Source organism: Streptopelia decaocto (genome assembly GCF_964273445.1).
Source record: "Streptopelia decaocto genome assembly, chromosome: 15".
Taxonomy (NCBI): Eukaryota; Metazoa; Chordata; class Aves; order Columbiformes; family Columbidae; genus Streptopelia; species Streptopelia decaocto.
Window position 1 is genome coordinate 11,356,028 of NC_138670.1, and position 19,058 is coordinate 11,375,085.

At 53.4% G+C, this 19,058-nt stretch overlaps 1 protein-coding gene across 2 annotated transcripts; it reads right to left on the reverse strand.

Moving 5' to 3' along the window:
• Positions 1-4,156: 4,156 nt before the first annotated feature.
• On the reverse strand, positions 4,157-18,004 carry TBX3 (T-box transcription factor 3). 2 transcript variants are annotated; one of them, XM_082066270.1, is made up of 8 exons: positions 17,454-18,004; positions 16,435-16,879; positions 14,369-14,636; positions 12,986-13,132; positions 10,868-10,944; positions 9,425-9,582; positions 7,196-7,899; positions 4,157-6,401 (listed from the first exon to the last, which is right to left on the reverse strand). In XM_082066270.1, the coding sequence occupies exons 2-8, from the start codon at positions 16,827-16,829 to the stop codon at positions 5,952-5,954; spliced, it is 2,199 nt and encodes a 732-aa protein (XP_081922396.1). In that variant the 5' UTR covers positions 16,830-16,879; positions 17,454-18,004; the 3' UTR covers positions 4,157-5,951. The 2 variants fall into 2 exon arrangements, with proteins under 2 accessions (XP_081922396.1, XP_081922395.1); XM_082066269.1 differs by lacking the exon at positions 17,454-18,004 and having other exon boundaries at positions 16,435-17,369.
• Between the last annotated feature and the right edge of the window lie 1,054 nt (positions 18,005-19,058).

Genomic DNA, 19,058 nt, shown 5'->3' on the forward strand with positions numbered 1-19,058 from the left:
CAGGTGTAAAGGGCCGCCCTCGCAGCACCCGGGGGATGGATGCACGGAGGGGCTGGCTGCGGGGAGAGGTCGGCGGGTCAGGGCGATAACCCGATGCGAGCCTCCAGCTACACGAGCTGGAATGTCCCTGTGCGGGGCTGTTTGCTCTCCTGGTGTGTGCCTGTACAGTGCTTAATGGGATGAGGACTCGGGGGTGTCACCGTGCCCCTGGGGACGGGGGTTCTTGGCAAAGCGCAGCTCTAGGTGCAGAAGGAGGGAAGATTTTCTCGCCCCGTTTCCCCTCCAAGCTCACCCCAACCCCGCCGTCCCGGCGCCGCCAGGACGGAATCCGCCAGGCCGGCTGCCCCCGCTGCCCCCCCGGCCAGGCCCCAGCGTTGCTCCCCGGGGCCGGGTGACAAGGGACCGGGGAAGTGGAGAGGAGCAGGGAGGTCTCTGCAGGATGCCACGGCCGCTCACCTCCGCGGTGTCCAGCACCAGCCCCTCAAGGCAATCACCACATGAGACCATTTACCCTCCCGAGACAACAAACAACCGATCCGTCCATCCATCCGTCCGTCCGTCTGCCAGTCCTGGCCAGGGCAGCGCGCGTTCGTGCATGGAGCAACGCGCTCCGGTGACCGGTCCCTCTGACCGGGATTCCCGGCAGTACGAATAAAACCCCAGCTGCAGAAACAGAGGGGTGCGCCCTGTCTGCCCCCTGAAAACCCACGGGCACACTAAGGCTTGAGGGGTTCGCCTTGGCCCCGCTCTTGCGGGCGCATCTTTGGGGGCGCACGGCTGAGCGCAGCCCGGGCCCCTCTGCCCACCCGCGGCTCTAACTCCCACCCGGGACGGGTGTGTGCGCTCCTGCAGACACACGGCAGCTAAATTTCAAGCAACTCATCTCTTTTTACTTTTTCCTCTTTTATTTTCTCTCTTTTTCCCCCCCCCCCCCTCTTCCCTTCTCCCTAACTCTCTGTCTCCCTTCCCAAAATCGTTTCCCGGTGCAATCCTGCAGCCCGGGGCAGGGGAGGAGGCGGGATGGTCCCTGCTTCCAAGACTTTTACGAACAATCGTTAGAGAAATCAACCTTTCTTTTTCCCCTGTGCGGAGGCCGGAGAGGTCCCTTTGATCTGCGAGGCCTGGCGTGCTCCGAGCCCGCACGCCGGCTGTGTGCGGGGAGGGGGCTCGGTCACCGCGGGACCCCCCCGAGCCGGGACATGAAAGGAGGACGAAAAAAAAAAAAGGGCGGCCAGGGTACGGGAGATCGACCGAAGGGCTTAAATATTTCATATTCCTGGAAGTTGTCAAGGCCAAAAACAACAACCCGCCTCCCTCGGAGTGTTTGCAGAGGGCAGGAGCGTGTGTGCGTGCGAGGGGGCTGGGAAGGTGGGGGGGGGGGAAGGGTAATAAATTTTCACTTGTAATCAATCAATAATTAACTAATAGCGGAGCGTGGGCCGAGCGGGCCGGCAGCACGGCGGCGGCCGCATCGCCGGGCCCCGCGGGGGTGTCGATGTCCGTGTCCCCGCTGGAGTGGCCGGGGGGCGGGGGTACACGGGCACCGACGCTCCTGCAGGGCCCAGGGCGCGACCCCAGCCCCGCTGTCCCAAAGACTTTGAGCTAAACTCGAACTCCCGTGGGTAAAACTCAGCTCCGCTTCCAGCAAAGCGGAGGGCGAGCTCCGCCTCGCTGCCCGGCTGGGGGTCGGAAGGCGGGGGGGGGGAAGGATGCTGTGTCGTTTCTCTCCTTCGCACCCCCTCGGTGGGTGCCGTGCCCCCCTCCCATGGGCCGTGGGTCCCCTCGGGGGCCGCTCCGCACTGCTCGGGCTGCCCAAGAGGTGGCGCCGGCGCCTCGTCAGACCCCCCCGCCCCGCCGCCGGACACCCCCCCACCCAGCGCCGGGTCGCCTGCATCAGCCATAAAACCATTGAGGATATCAAGACAGGCGCCAGGTGAGTAATAGACAGGATAATCCAGAGAGATTGCTCGCTGTTTACCTCCTTCCACAAGCGCCACAAGAGTTACTCATTAACGTTACTATATACAAATAAGATACACAAGAGATAAAGCCATTTGCAAGTCAGAGTTACACCTGCGGTACACGGATTTCTTGCAAGGGCATGGGGAGGGGGAGGTCAGTATTACACCCGTAGAAGGGGCGGGGGGTAAATCAATCAGGTTGCACACCCAGCCTTTAAACAAAAATAAATAAAAAATAAATGGTGACCTCTGGTTTTGCGGCGCCCCGGGGCTGCCGGTGCCCGCCTGGCTTGCGGAGCGGCTACCGGATTCCGGGGCCGACAGGAAAGCGAGGGGGGCGGGGGGCTTGGGGGGGGGGGGGGGTGTTTGCTTTCCTCTAAACATCAGCAGCGAATTTCCTCGCCAACTACGAAAATCTTCATCCCACGCACAGATTATAACAGCTCTCTTTCTGTAAGAGAGATTCGGGGGACCAGAAACTGGGGAGGGGAAAAAAAATGAATTAAAAAAATAGGTTGATTTCTGAAGCCGAAGAAATTAGAGCAGAGGGGCTGTGGGGGTCTGTAACACGCTTCTGCGCTGCCGCTAAGGCCGGAGCTCAGAGCACAGGAGAAAGAAGTCGAACGGTGTAGCCAAGGATGGTTGTACAGTCCAGAGGGTCTGGCAGCGGCCGACCCCGCCGCTCTGCTCCCCCCCGGGGCCGGAAAACCCTCACAGGGGCCGGGAAACCACCCCCTCCACCCGGGGCCGGGTACCCCCCCCTTAGCAGCCCCAGCTCCCACCCGCGAGAAGGATCCGGGTGGAAACCGGTTTGTGGGGCCGCAGCCCGAAAGCTGGCTGCCTGCAGACGCTGCTGCTTCTCGGGATGGGTTTTCGTGTTTGTTTGTATTTATTTATTTTTCTTTTCCTTTCTTTCGCCAGACCCGACGCCACCTCTGTCCCTAACAGCCCCACCTGTGACATTGCCAGCAGCCATCACCTTGGGCCACCTGAGGGTGGGGGAGGAGGGAGAGGAAATATCCTGCTCAGCCCAAACTTTCCCCCCGCTGCAAGCGCCGTGGGTTTAAAATACATACACACGCTCCCCCTGCCCCTCGCAAGCTGGAATGGGAAGGGTCCCGTCCCCCCATGAAGGGGACCTGAGCAGCGTTTGATGTGCATTGGGGGGACTTGTTACAAAATCAGGGGGAAAAATTCTTTATCGCCACTTTCACCCACTGAACGTCTTTTTATCTCGGCGGAGCAGGAGCCGGGGGCCACGGGCCGAGAGGCAGGCAGAGAATAAAACAGGATACAGGCTGGAAGTACATCCTTATAATATTTATTACTGGCGGAGGATGAATCACTTTCCAATATACGGGCCACTAACTGTTCAAGGGAGGTGGGGGGGAGGAGGGAAATCTCTTTTACAAGGAGAAATATATATGTTCTGCTAAAGGATGTGCTCATAGACTGGCAAAGGTACAGACAGGGGCTGCCAGGTCTCCTTAGTTCTCTTCCCAGTGACCTTCCAGGCCACTGGTCCAGCCTGCAGCCTGGATGCCTGTTCCCGTTTCAGCCATTTTCTAGCTTAATCTCAACATATCATCAGCCTAAGGGGAAGAAGGGTCGAGTCCAAGGGAGGAGGGGGGAAAAAAGGGAAAAAAATAAGAAGGCACAAACATATATTTCCAGGGGATAACTAACTGGAAAAGCCAATTCCTCTGCCCGGACGGGAGGGAAAATGAGCCCAGCAGCACCATCAACTCCTGAGCACTTTACCTGGAAACTTTGGAGGAGGGCTCCGCATTAAAATTTAACCGATCTATTCTCTGATTCTTCACTTTTGCGTTATTAATTTATGACAGATAAAAGCATAGCTGAGCCTTTCTCATTAACTTTTCAAACGCCACTTAATATTGCTCCATTAAAAGAGGTGACTTGTTTGCCTCTGGATCGACTTGATAAAGGAGAGCGGTGAAGACGGAAAAAGGTACATTAAACAGCTTGCTTAAAACTCGTATTTCCCCACCAACAATTCAAACGGCACCATCCCGACTGGTTCGTACTGGCTCCTTCCAGGAGAAACGTCTTAATATTGGGAAGGGGATGGGGGGGAGGAGAAAGGCAGAAGAGGGATATATATCTTTCAACCCCTCCATCCTCCCAGGCACTTTCGGGAGGGTTGGGGTGAAGGCATTTCACAGTACGCCCAAGACATTTCAATAAAAATTTATTGAAACTTCAGCGACTTTTAAAAGGGGAAGAAAAAAAATACAGGAAAAAAAAATAGCAAGAACTTCTCAACATTTATATAACACAAAATATACCTTCATTTTTTTTTTCCTTTTCTCTTTGAACCAGCTCTGAGCACCTGACTTTCAAGCCAAGAAATATGCACTCACTCAAACAAAGACAACAATAAGCACAGTAGTAAAACACCATCGTGGGGTTGTTTCTTGACACACCAAGGAAATGGGGAAAAATAATACGAAGTAAAGGAAATCATAGAATCTTCCTTTTTTTTTTTTTTTCCTCTCTCTCAAGCCACTGGAGAAGCCTGTTGTCATGTAGTAACATATATATTTGTTGTTGTTGATATTTTATACGGAAAGTAGAGCTTTGAACACTGCAAAACTGGAGGATTAAAAGCTACCATGGCACGTTGCTTTCTCTTTTGCTCCCTTTTGTTTTCTTTTAAAGGTCTTTGATTAATTCTGTTTGTTTCTGCTTTGCCTTCTGCATTCGGCTCCTCTACAGAAGGACGAGGTCGGTTTTTCTGGGGTGAACTCTGGGTTTAAAAAGTGAGCCCTCAGAAATGGGGGTGTTTCTCCTCTGGGTCGGGGGGGTATGTTTAAAGGAATTACGACCTTGAAATGAAAACGACTAAAAACAACAACAGAAGAAAAAAAAAAGAAGACAGCTGCAACCGTATTTACAGAGATATGTACAATGTCAATAAATTAAAGTTTAATTTCGAGTATTCATATTCCACGTATTTACAAGAGTTATCAAATAATTACATAAATACTTTGCTTTAATAATAGTGTCCGCTCTTTTCTTCTTCTCAGTATGTTTAAACCTTGTTATTGCATATAAAATTAAAGAGGGAAAGCTGTGATAAACCTACAGTCAAGCTACAGAGGTTTTCAAATAAAATAAATTCACTTGTTTTTTTTCTTTCCAACTACACTTCTTATTGTTGTTGCTACAGGGAGGATGTTTAAGGGAGAGGGACGAGGGTCTTATTTTTGCTTTTATTATTATTATTCATTTTTCCCTGGGATTTGAAACGAGCATTAAACAACAAAACCCAACCGAAATAAAAAAATACATCCCCCCCCAAAAAAAAAAGCAGACTACTATGGAACATGCAAAAAAGCCACCAACTGGCTCTCAGACATCACAATAATGTTTTAAACACACAGCTTCCCTTAATATTGACTAAGGGGGTTGTCGGTAACAACCCGCCCAGGAAACAACTGTTAAAGAACCGATATGCAAGTTACTTACATAGTTTTCTTTCGGAATGAAAAAATCACTTCTCTTACTTAATTTTTATTCATACGTTTGTTTGATTTTTTTTTGTCGTTTTATTTCTGCTTTTAGGTTTTTTTCTTTTTTTTTTTTCTGATTTTTTTTTACACAGTTCATTAAAAAAAAAAGGAGGATGCCACAACCCCGCCGGTGACCCGGCCCGGCCAGCCTGCTCTCTGCGAGCAGCCTCCGACCCAGCGCTCCCACCTCGGCTCCGCTCCCCCATCCACGATCTTCTCCCTGCCCTCACCCCCCTGCTTCGCCAGATACCTTGTTGTTGATAAGCACGCACAAAACGTCGGGCGAATTTATATTTTAAAATTTAAAAAAAAAAGGGGGAAGAAGAAACAAAATAAGAGAGGGGGGTAAAAAAAATATATATATAACAACAACTCGCGGGTGGAGGATGTGGTTTCTTTCAAACAAAGTGCACTGCAAAACTGATTTGAAATGAGCTCCCAGAGGCCGGGGGGGTTATGGGGAGCCGCTGCGGGATCTGTCCTGCTTGGGGTCGAGCCCACTGACCAGACGCTGGATGTTTTGCAGTTCACTGGTCGCCGCCTCCTTGTCTGCTCCCAGTTTGGGGGAGAGGGAGACGGAGCCGGAGGAGAGGGTGGATGAGCGGCTGGTGAGGTCCGAGGCGGAGTCCAGGGGCACGGAACCGGGGCTGGTGGTGGGTAACCCCCCTGCTTTGCCTTCTCCGGAGCCGGTGGCCAGGCCGGGCAGGGCGGTGGTGAGGAGGCTGCTGCCGTCGGGCAGGGGGACGGGCAGCGGGTAGGGGCTGTAGCGGAGCCGCGGCCGCACGGCGTTGAGGAACGGGTGCCGGTGCACCGAGCTGGAGGCGGCGCTGGAAGCGGCAGCCGCCGCCGCCATGTAGGTGTAGGGATAAGGGAAGAGGCTTCCGAAGGGAGACATGGCCAGGCCCTGCGGGAGGGGAGGAGAGAGAAAGGGAAGGGTTACCGGCCTGCACATTTTCCCCCGGGGGATGCTCCGCGGCACCCCCGCGCCAACACACCCCCCCTTCCAGGCACACGCCATTGGAGAGCTGACAGTGGCCGAACTGCTACTGCCCACGGGAGGGGATGAAGACCCGTCCTGCCGGTGCCGAAGCCAAAACCACCCGGACCCCCCTCGAGTCAGCTCTGTCCTGCACAGCCCCCACCCCGCCGCGGGGGTCATGGCCCAAGAGAGGGGAGAGGGACGAAATTAGATAAGGGCCGTGCTGTCTCACTGCCCACCCTCCTCCTTTTCCTCCACAAGGAGATTTTATTTCTCCTCCCGCAGGTCCAGCTGCCCTCCGCGCAGGGCAGCCTCGGGTATTCCTCCCCCCATGACGGCGGCTCCGCTCCGCAGGCTGGGACGCGCCCCGCAGCGCGGAGCTGCGCGCTGGCACTTCCCGGGGAGCCGCCAAACCACGGGGGAGGCGGGGGGCGGGGAGGGACAGAGGCCTGGCACAGTGTCCCAGGGAGCACGGGAGTGAGAGGACTAGTGGGAGAGCTCCGGGAGTTCAAGCTGGGCCACCCCCACTCTCCCCGCCCCCCACCCTGGGGTTTTCCCACCTCTGACTTTCCCCCAAACCCACCGCCTGCCCCTGCGGAGAGAGCTGGGGTGGGAACCCGCAGCTGGGAGGCTGAAGGGGGTTTTCCGCTACCTCCCCCTTTCCCCCGGGACGGAGCCCCCCCTGCTCCGGAGGGGCAGCGGCGCGGGGGACGCGGTACCTGAGAAGCCAGGACATGCTGCTGCAGATGGAAAGGCAAAGCAGCCGCCGATGCTCCCGAGAGTCCCTGGGCCGCCGCCGTGGCCATGACCGTGTTGTCCAGTCCCGAGACACCGGCAGATGCCCCGGAGACGGTGGCGAGCAGGGGCCCCATCCCCGCGGCCATGCCGGAGAAAGCCCCCCCCATGGCGAACTGCCCGGGGTGCAGCAGCAGCGGGTGCCCGTTCCCCAGCGGGTTGAAGAACTGCTGGCCGGCCAGGGCAGGGGGGAAGCCGAGGTTTTGCAAGTGTCCCTGGCTCAGGTGGGCCGTGCTGTCGGTCTGGACCGTGAGGGGGGCGAAGGGCTCTTTACCCAACAGCCGGTTCTCATCTACTTTGGGACCATCCCTGAGGGGGCTTTTCAGTTCCTCGCCGCTCAGGCTTCCCCCTCGGGTGCTGGAAGAGATAGTAGCTGGGCTGTGTCGGGAGTCCGGAGGGACTTTTTCCGTCCTCTCTCGGCTCCGACTCCCCGCCGAGTCGCCGGGGAAGAAGTGGCTTTTGGAGGGGCTGCCCCCCTTGTCCCGGGAGTCGCCTCCCGCGGCCGCGGCGGAGCTGGCCGGTGCTGGGGTGGTGGCGGTGGTTGTGCTGATTTTGCCCGACTCGTTGGCTTCTAGCAAGGGATCGTCTTTGCTGTCTGCATCGCTGTCTCCCTCGCTGGGGCAGAGATCTGCAAGACAAAGGGAAGCGGGGCTGGGATCCGGCACAGCACGTCCCTTCAAACCCCGTCGGGTTGGGAGAGAGGGCAGAAAGGCTTCCTGGCCGGCCAGAGATTTAAATGTAAATACTTCCTTCTTTTTTTTATTATTATTCTTACATAAATAAATACATTCCCCCGGCTCCCACCGCCCGCCACATCCGAGCCAACCCGACTTTTACACAGCGCAGCAAAACTGGCTGCGAAACAAAGCGGCGGCCCGGAGGAGAGACCCCCCAGCCGGGCAGGCCCGGGGCCAGCGGCTCCGTTCTGCCGGAGCTGCCCGGGAAAGCGGCACCCACGGCTGCCCGGGCGGCGGGGAGGCCCCGGTGAACCCCCCCCCGGCCCCGGCAGGGACAGCAGCGTCCTCCCGGCAGGTTTAGAGGGTCTTGGGGTTGCATCTCCTAAGAACTTCTCCAAAGTTTTCAACCCTTTCGATGGGCAAACTTTAAAGAAGAACCAAACCCACACAGTGGCCTCCATCACTCCCTGGACCCCCTCCCCCCGCCCCGGCCTCCTCCTCCTCCTCCCCAAACGCATGCACGGCTTCGTTGGATTCCTCTGCACTTCATCTCCTAATTTCAGCGCCCCAGGTGCGAAGCTCTGGTTTGCTTTTCGGGTCCCCTCCCAGCTCCCCTCCCCTCCGCTCGGCAGGACTTTAAACGAGCGAGTAAGGCAACAACAAAAAAGAAGTTGTTTCCTCCTCCCCCAGCACCCCCCCCCCGCCCCTGGATGGATTAATACATGTGAGAGAGCTGCAGACAGCTCCCAACCCTGCACGGAGAGAAATCGAGGGTGACTTTTCTATAACAAAGTTCGGGACTGTATCCAGGGAAAAGATCCTTCCTCTAATAACAGATTCAGAGAGGAATATTAATGGAGTGACTCCAGTTTTGAACTTTTGCCCCGTGGTCTGTCTTTGCTCCCTTGACTCGGAGCTGGCTCCTTTCTGAACCAAGAAGGGGAGGAATGAATGTGCAGTGGGAGGAGAGGGAGGCTGGGGGGAGAGGGAGAGTGAGTGAGAAGGACAGAGAGTGAGAAAGAGAGAGAAAAAGAGGGGGAGAAAGAAAAGCAAAGGAAAAAGGTTAAAGAAAGAAAGAAAGAAAGAGAAAGAAAGAAAGTGAGACAAAGAAAAAGATAAAAAGAGCAGGAAAGACAGAGAGGGAGGGTAAAAAAAAAGAGAAGAGAAAGGAGAAGAGAAAGGAGAAGAGAAAGGAGAAGAGAAAGGAGAAGAGAAAGGAGAAGAGAAAGGAGAAGAGAAAGGAGAAGAGAAAGGAGAAGAGAAAGGAGAAGAGAAAGGAGAAGAGAAAGGAAGCAAGAGGAAAGAGAAAGGAGAGAAGAAAGAAAACAGAGAAAACAGAGAAAAGAAGGAAAGATAAAGGAAGGAAGGAAAGAAGGAAGGATGGAAGAAGTGCCAGAGGGTGCAGAGGTCGGATCCGTCGCCGCACAGAGCAGGCACCCAGGGAGCCAGGGAGGGTCTGGGGTGCGCAGGTCTCACCTTTGAGGCTGGAGGTGCCGACGGTGGGCACGGCGGGGCAGGACGACTGGGCAAAGCACTTGAAGGCCGTCTGCTCGTTGGACGACTCATCCGAGGTGGGATTTTCCTTCTTCTGCCTCTCGTCGTACACCCGCATGGACTGCAGGGTCAGCTGCTTCCTGCAGACACACGCACCCGCTGGGCGAGCGGACCCCGGCACCCCCCGCGGGACCCTCCCCCAGGACCCCTCATCCCTCTGGAGACCCTGTTTGGGGATGGTTGGGGCAGGGGAATTAAGGGCCAAGGTCCCCTCGAGGGGGGAGCGCGTTTTCTTGCAGGCAGGACTTGGCTGCTAATGAGAGGAGATTTCTTGGAAGTGGTTGAGCAGCTCCTCAGCAAGGGCAGATATTAAAGAGAAGGGGCGGAGGGGAGAGGGAAGCATTCCCTGGAGATTAGCTTTTAAAAACGCGAGGATGTTCCAGAGATATGAGCCATCTTAATGGTTGCTAAGATTGCTAGGAAGTGGTTATTTTGTTAGGCACTTTATGTAATCTTTTCACCAACAATTAACCCGGAGTAAAAAATCTATTTATATTTAGAGAGAAATTAGAAATCATTTCCGTCCTGTGGCTCCAGCGTTGGCTTTATTTTCACACTGATGGACAAGAGGAGCTGACGTGTGTGTGTGTGCTGGGCAGGGAGAAAGGCCTCTTGTTTTACACTACATTTCCCCCTTGCTTTTTTTTTGGTTAAATAAAAGATAAACAGACCGATTTATTAATTATCCAAATGCTAGTGCAAATGGCTGAAATATCCTGTCTGCTCTAACAAACCAAAACGAAGGCCCCATAAAAGGAAAAAAAATCCCTTTCTCTATTTACTCCAATATTAAAAATAAAAATCTTGAGACCCACTAAAATGAGTTTGATCCATCCATCTACCTGGGGCACAAGTTGTGTCCTGCTGCTTTTAGAAAAAAATAAAGAATCTTCTACCACTAATTGGTTCCATATTCATGAGACACCTCTGTCAAAACAGTTTATTTATATGTTTCTCCTCTATACTTCAGTCTTTTTGATACAGTCCCCGGGAAAAGGCCAGAGGAGATTCAACCAGCGACCAGCTCTGCCCTCAACTCTCCCTCTTTCCCAATCCCAGATACACACTATAATGTTATAATCCTCCCAAAATTTTAAGGGAAACTTCTTTCTCCAGTGATACTTGCTTAATATATCACCATCCCTTTGGCCAGCCAAGCCTGCGATGGAAAAAATAAACGTGGAAAGCAGGAAAGAATTCCCACTCAATCAGTTTTGCCTTAAATAGCAACAAGATCCTTATGAATTTTGGCGAATTTTGGGAAAAAAAAAAAGTGTGGTTTGGTGATTTTGACCTCTGCACATGTTCTGAGCTTTACACACGGAAGCCAAACCGGGCATCTATATATAATCTATCCAGACTCACCTTTTTTCCCTCCTTCCATTCCCGGTGTCCCGAAAACCTTTGGCAAAGGGGTTGTTGTCAATTTTTAATTGAGTGATCTATAGGATGAAGAAAAAAAAATACGCAGGGGGTTGGGGCAGAAATAAGGAGATTTTACATTAAAACCCAACAGAATAACCTCTCCCCGGTGCCCTCAGCGCCGGCAGAACTTCATTAGGAGCAGGACAGGGAAGGGGGCAAAGGTCCCTGTTTTTGGGGTGAATCTCCATGGTTTCCCGAGCTGCTTTGGAGGCAGCTTGTCCCCAGTCCCCCGGGCTGTGGTGGCAATGAAAGAGCCCCGTGTTGCTGCCACCGCATCGGAATTAATTTAGCCGTGCAATGCGATCCATGCAAGTTATGCCTGTGCTTAAAACTCTTTAAATGCCATAATTAAACCGCAAAGGAATCATACCCACCCCCTCGCTATAATAAAATACTTCATATAATCGCATTATGCTCCGCGTGTGCGTGTGTATTGGGGCGCCGGGGGTGCCAGGAGCCAGTTGATTTTTTTTTTAGGAGGAGGATGAGGGGGGTTTACGGTTTTGGGTTTTTTTGTGACTGCTTGGGGGTTTCATCGCGATTCGGGTTATCGCAGGGAATGGCTGTTTCTTCCTGCGTTCGGAGGGATCGGGGGGGTGCGGAGCACCCCGTGGCCTCTACGATGTGCCGAGGTGGATTTAAAGCCCGGCCGGGGGGGGTCCCGTAGCTATAACGGGACGCGGGCGGTAGGGACGGGGATGCCGCTTACCCGCAGCTCCCCCCAACCCTCCAATTTGAAAAGCAGAGCACGACTCCGAAGAGAAAACCCCTGTCTGCGGCTGAGTGAGGGGCAGGAAAACCCACTGCTACAAACCAGCGGGGCTTTTTTGATCCAGGTGATCCGGCCGCGGCTCCTGACCCGCCGCCGAGGCGGCTCCCGCACCGCCGCTTTCCAGCCCATTTCATGGCAATCACACAAATATGCTCATTCCTGCCCTTCAACCAAGCCGGCCTCAGCTGATAGACCGGGGCGAACAGCCCTGCTGATAAGTCCCAAAGCAAAGTCTACTCTCTATACACGTTTGTTTTTTTTTTTTTCCCGTTTCCTTGCAAGCGCTTGGCCGCGGAAAAAGAGGAAAATAGCCCAACCCCGGAGAAGCGACTTTTTGGAAACTGAGGGTAGAAGGGTGCAGGACCCCCCCCCCCATTTCGCCCTTTAATTCTTAATAGCGAAGGAACGGGGAAGCCGCAGCGAGCGGGCGCTGCACATCCAGACCCTCTGCGCTTAACGCACACGCAAAGTTATAATTTATAGACAGAAAAAAAAATCAAAGCCCCTTTTTTTGGCTCCTTCGCTTCCTTCCACTTGACTTAATTATCGTAAATTCGCCGTTTGCCGCTCTCTCAAATATACCACCTTCGTCGCAAGTGACAATAAACCAGGAGAAATGGAAAGGCAGCGTTTGCAGCGCTGCAAAACTTTCTCACACCGGCTCTTTCAGACCTTCCAGCTAAATTCAAGCGAGATAACCCTCTCTGATCAGAGCATATTTCTGCACCACAAAAAATAATAAAACACTGCAGGATGCAAAAAAAAAAATCATAATATAATAATAATAGGAACCATACGTGCGCTCCAGCCTTATTGCCAACTGCTGTTAAAGGAGCTAAAACAGCACAAAGGCCAAGAAGAATTACAAAATCTCCAGCCCCGCTGCTCTCCCCACTCTGTCTTTCGACACACGGAGCCCGAATTTTTTTTTCTTCTGATGCATCTTAGATTAAATCCACACTAAGAGCAGCAATCCCCACACCATCCCGTCCATTTCCCCCCTTTTCTCCATACCAAGAGCGAAAATAACCTTAAACAGCACCCCGTCTTCCCCCCCAATTTCCCGTTTAATTGTCTTCCCCGAGGTGGGTATTTGGAGAGTGCCCGACCCCCATCCTCGGCGCCTTCCCGAAGGTGGATCAAGGAGGTTTTGGGGGCAAGACGAGGGTGGGAGACAGGGAGAGAGGAACGCGATGGGCTTCGTGATTTTTAGAGGGAACAATGCAGAGCAAAAGCTCTCTTAAAAGCCAAAACACGTAAAACAAATCCTTTCTTAATCTCCTTACCTTATCATTCTGGTATGCGGTCACTGCGATGAATTCAGTCTCCGGGAAAACGTAGGTCCTGAACGTGCTATAGGGAAGCTTGAGAATATCGTTGGCTCGGACGATGTGGAACCTGGGCTGGTACTTGTGCATGGAGTTTAAAATGGTCTGGGGAGGGAGGGGGGGGAGAAGCGGCCGGCAGCAGAGAAGGCGGGGGGGGGGGAAAGAAGAGGGTCAGCTGGAGCGATACCCCCGCCTCGCACTTCCCCCGGCCATCGGCACTTTCTCCTCTCTAATTTGCCTTCCCTCTCCTTCCTCCCCTCACTCCTCCTCCCCGCCGAGCACACTCCAAACACACGCACACGCCTTTTGCAGCATCCAACAAAAAGCACTGACAGCTCCAGCTCTCTGCTGGACCTTTCCGAGGGACGGGGGGGCGGTTAAAATCCCAGCAGAGCTCTCTTAGGAGAGGGGGAGAACCTGTTTGGGCTCCGGCTGCGATGTCTTTTGATTTCAACGTGGAAAATAAAATAAAATAAAGCAGCAGCAGCTACAATAGCAACACCACCGCGAGAGCCTTGGCTAGGTCTAATTGCTCGCCCCAATCCACTTAAGGCCTTCTGCGAAAGGCAAAAAATGTATCGTCTAATCAAATCACAGCCAGCAAATGCAATCCTCGGCACATTAGAGATCCCCTGACCGCGGCCACCACCAGCAACCCCCGGCTCCGAGGGCGGACGCTTTCCCAGGAATAGAAAGAAATGGCCAAGGATCGTCACAGCACTTATCAGCAGGTTTGTTTGATTTCACTCTTAGGGTAAGTTTTTATCTCTGCACACCCAGTAAATGTAAAGGAGTGGATAGACATGAATGGGCAACTTGACCTCTGATTTTGGTCCCTGTTTATTTTCACTCTGGCTTGCTTTACATTATCCAGATTAATATATATTTAAATGTTTGCATACTTAGGCCTTTAAGACCTTTATACACATATGCATATCATTTTCTTACACTTAAAAAGTGTGATCGACTTTATTAAAAAAATATAGAGAGACATACATAAAGCCACCACAGCTCCAAGAAATATAGAGTTGCACTATACTGGAAATATATCTCTAAAGTTAATGCTGAATGGCACGGAGAGGTTACTGAATAAACTCGAGTGTTTAATCCCGACCTCAGCAATAGGGAAAAAAAAAACGACGGGATATTATAAACCGGACAGACACACGTCTCCCGTGTGCGTGGATGAGAGTATTTATCCCCCATTTTCCCCGCATTTTCGCCGCCCGTGGGAACTGCCATTCGGGGCTGTGGGTCGAATCCCCCCACCGGGACCCACCGCTCCGGCCAGACAGTGAGGGAGGGCAAGGGGAGGCAAAGGAAGGTGTAAAAGGCACTCACAAATCCGTGCTTGTCAGAGATGTTGTTAGTGAGCTTCAGCTTGTGAAAGGTGACGACTTTGGACATCCATTGTTCGCCGGTGGCCGGGCTGTCCGGGTGGATGTACATTCTCTTTGGCATTTCAGGGTCAGCTTTGCCGGCTACCATCCACCGGGAATTATGGAATTTGTACCTACAATCATCAGCCGCCACAATATCCATCAATAAAATGTACTTGGCCTTTTTATCCAGTCCAGTGCATCTCACTTTAAATGGAGGAAACATTCTCCTATGGACAGAGAGGGGGGGGGATAAAGAAAACACAAGACGAAAATAAAATTAATTACAGCGTTTAAATGAGCTCCTAAGTCTCCGTAGCGCGTCCACCAAGCAATCGCTTCAGCTCTCAGAAGCAGAAAAGTCGTGTGTTCACCCCCCCAGCAAAAGGGCTTCCCCCCGCCCCCAGCGAAAAGGTTTCTCAAACACTTAAAAGTTTCAGGAAAAAATGGTCTCTGGGATGGGAGGCGGAGGGTGGAGGTACGTGTGTTCCCTAGAAATCAGCAGGCGCCTACCCTCTCCCATTCCTAAACAGCAAAGCCTCATTTAGGGCTCTCAGATCTCTCATTATTTTCCTTTTCGCCTGCTAAACAAAGAAATGGGAACAGATCGCGCCCCGATAAAATAAATATTCCGCATTATTATAGCCCAGTCCGCCGACGAAGCGCGGGGAGGGGAGGTTTTCACTTTGCAAATGAGGAGAAAAAAAAACCCTCCAGTGAGGGCAGGGTGGCTGCCGAGGGTTTCCCAGCGCTCCAGCCTCCCGGTGATAACCCGTTTGTGCAGAGGGTTCTCAGCAAACCCCGCTCCCCTCCGCTCCCAAGTCCAGCTCGAAACTGCAACAGGATACCACAAATTTGCTGTTTATTATATCGAGCGGTTGGCATTCGGCAATCTCAACTTAAAAGGAAACACATGACTTTGCAACATGTAAGAGCGCTTAATACCCGCCGAGGCTTTCGCGCGAAAAAAAAAAAAAAACACTTTTGACCACAATTAGCAGAGAAAACTTCAGGAAAGCAGTAAAATGGGCGAGGGGATTTCCCCCCCCGTCTCCCCTTGCTGGTCTTAGATTTTTTCTTTGCCTCAGCAACTGGTGCTCTGCAAGTAGGTGAAGCTTCAGCTGAAGGCCATCTAAGAAGACTTTCAGGAGTGGCTTCCTCAACTAATTCTGGCAAATTACACGCGAATTGTTTGGGAGGTTTCTAAGAGAGTGTCTTAAAAACACACCCGGGTGGTGAAGGGGGTTTTCTCCCTACGACTCGCCGTAGCAATAGGTAGAGTTGTAAAAGAGCACGACTGTCAATGAGTAGCGAATATAGAAAAGGATTTCAGAGGGGTAATGCTATTAAAAGCAGAAATGGACGCGATGTGTATGTTCATTCATTCCCACGTGAAGGTTTTATAAATACAGCGACAGGCAGCGCAGAGCTGCAAAACCTTCCCTGCCCCTAAAGCAGCGGCTGCAGGACCTCTGAGGGGTTTTGCCAGCTTTTTGTGCATTTCCAGATGTAATTAGTCAGCACAAACACAGCCTAGATCCCAGCAGAGACAGAGACACAAGCGAAACAACTGATAAACTGAGCCGACCTGCAGCTCCCGCCTCACCAGCAGCGATACGCCGCTTCGAATATATTTTTTCCCCTTCTCTTAAGGAAGAAAAACTCCGTGCAGCGAGCCTGAAATCAGGCAAGTTCCTTTTCCACCCTCAAATTATTTTCTTTCTGCTACCAGTCTCCTCCAGAAAGCATTAAGCCACTGAACCATGAAGGGACCCTCTCGCCCCCTGCACACGCACTCCGAGCAGGGCCGGGTCGTGCCTGAGACTTTCCCTGCAAAGTGGTGCCCGAGATGAGCTCGGATCTTCAGCTGCCTAAAAACTTTCCATAGTCCCAAGCAAAAGGAGCTTTATGGAGGATTTTTTCAGGGAAAGAGCCTTGCTCTGGAGCGGGGTGCAGAGATTGAGGGGTGGGGAAAAGAGGGGGGCAAAAAAAAAAAAAAAAAGGCACGAACCCCCGACCCAGACCTACCTTCCCGATTTGGTAATCACCATCTCTGTGCCTCTTTTATGGAATTGCTCCCAAAGCTCTTTGGCTTCCAGATGCACTTTCGGGTCATCTTCCACCTCTTCTTCTGGCTCCAGAGTTTTTAAAGGCCTCAGATGGGCTGCTGCCTGGTGACCCAAGGAAGAAAAGGGGATACCAGTCTCTGCAGCCCCCACTAACTGATCCATGATGGGTTTAGCCAGAGCCCCGGGAAGGGAGAGAGCGGCTGCCCCATTGGGAGGCAAAGCCAGAGCCGGGAAGAAGGGAGGCTGATGTCCCAACACAGCGCTCATGGCAAAGTCCGGTGCCCGGTGAGGTAAAAAAGGATGATAAGCCATGCTTGTCCCAGGGATTACTGGATCTCTCATCGGTATATTCATCCACTCCACTCCTCGATCTTCCTACTGCTGGAGTAGTCCCGGAGTGGTTTCTAACAGCATATCATGAAGAAGAAAAATTAAGATAATAACAATAACAGCAATAAAGCACCAAAAAATAGGGTTGGGGGGAAACAAGCTCTAGACAGCACAGTACATGGGGGAGAGGCAGAACTTCTACAGCCTACAACTTCCCGAGCAGGAGCACATCCCCAGCCCTCGGGACAGCGGATTAACAGGATTGTTCATTATTAGTCTTGCTTTTTCTGTGTTCGGTCTCTGCAGGGTTGTATTTATTTTTTTTCTCCTGAGTGGAAGTCCTTGCGCTGGAAAAGAAACGCCGAAAAGTGGGGAAAAAAATCCACCGGGTTCGCTGCCTGTTTCTGTTGCCGCAGAAGGGCTGGACAAGCCGAGATCCTTTTTTTTTCTTCTTCTTTTTTCTCTTAGTCTCAATCCCTCTTCTCTTCTTCCGTGGCGAAGGGTGACGGCTCGAAGCTGGGTTCTCTTTTTGGGTGACTGGCTCTTTCCCCCCCCTCCCCCCCACCCCTCCACCTTTCCTCCGTACGGTCAGGCTGCAGAGCAGAGGCTGGGAAGGGAGGGAAAGCAGAAAGAAGCAAACAAACCCACCACCCCTCGCCGACCGAGGAAGGCTCCTGAGCAACCTTCAGCAGCAAAAACTTGTAGGGAAATCTCGCTTCCGCCTCGCCTTCCCCCCTCTCCAAGCAGGAGTTGGTCAGAGTGCCCTGATTTCCATCAGGATCTCTTCTTTCTTTCACCCTCCTCCTTTCCTTTTTAAAATTCTTTTCCCCTCTCTTTCTCTTTCACTCTGCCTTAAACAAAAAAAAAAAAAAAAAAAAAAAAAAGGAAGAATTACACTCGTCTCCTCTCCAGCAGCGCTTCAGAAAAGGAGAGAGGGAGAAAGAGAGAAGGAAAGAGAAAGGAAGAGAAAAAGGGGGGGAAGAAAGAGAGGAAAAAGAGAGAGAGAGGGAGAAGGAGCCTCTCAGCTCTGAGAATTCCCTGTGAGTCTGTGCTCTGCGTGCACCAGATTGTATGGATGTGTTGTGGGTTACAAGGGAGCTGGAGCCTCCTTGATTGGCTCTTTGACGCTTTCGGACCAATTGTGTGGCTCCATAGGCGTGGTTTTGACAGGTCGAGTGGAAGGGGGACAGAGCCGAGTTATAAAAAGAAGGTGTCGGAAACTGTAACGCTGCAGCAAAGCATCACTAGTACTCCGGGCCGTGTGAATATGTCAACATGATCAGAGGGGAGGGAGCAGGCAGCGCCCGGGGAGGGCGGCCGGGAGTACCCGCCTCTAGAGGGGGGTGTTCGGGGCCGCCTCTCCCCCCGGCCACGGCCCCGGCGAGATGGCAGGCTGGGCATTTCCAGTGCTCGCTCCCTCCTCCAGCCGCCTGCCCCGGTAGGAGCTTCCAAAGCAGCGGCTGCTGGCAGCGCTGGAGAGGCGGCGGGGGGCGCCGGGAGCGGGTGGGGCTCCACGCGTGGTGCTGGGGTCCGAATAGGGGTGTTCCCCCCGCCGCTCCGCACCCCAGCCGGGCTGGGCACTGCGAGTTCTGCCCAGCCCGCAACTGGGGGACCCCCCCCCGCCCCACCCAGAGCGCCGGACCCACCCCGGCCGGCCGCGGGGCCCGGGCGGCCGCACGCCCATCCCCGCCGCGTCGCGGCTGCCGCCGGTCCCCGCAGCCGCCGGGGTTTGTGACACCCCTTCTCCCGCAGCACCCCCTACACCCCCCCACCCCCGTTCTCTCGCTACGGGAAACTTGCTTTCTTCAAACAAGACAGCACCCCTAGGCGGGGGGCCGGGCGCTTTCCTTCCCCCCGCAAATCTGGGGGCGAGCCCCGGGGGGGTGGCAGACGGCCAGGGGGTGGCTCGGCGGGTCTTCCCCCGGCGCGGGGCTCGGGTCTGGCTGCCCCAGCGGCCGCCGCCGCCGTTATTATTGTTGTCGTGGGCGGCTGCAGGCTGTGGCGAGGCGGGCTGGGGCCGCCGCTCGGCTCAGCCCCGGGCCCGGCGGCTGCTAATCGCGCCGGGGGTGGGGGTCAAGGGGGGAGACTAGGAAACGGGAATTTTAAAAAATGTATTATTATTTTTTTCTTTCTTTCTTTGGCTCTGAGGATTAAGGCCAGTCCGCTGGCACCGGCGCCGAGAGGGTTACGCTCCCACACCCCTCCTCTTCCATGAGGTGCGCGGGGAGGAGACGGGAAGTGCGGCTTTCCCGG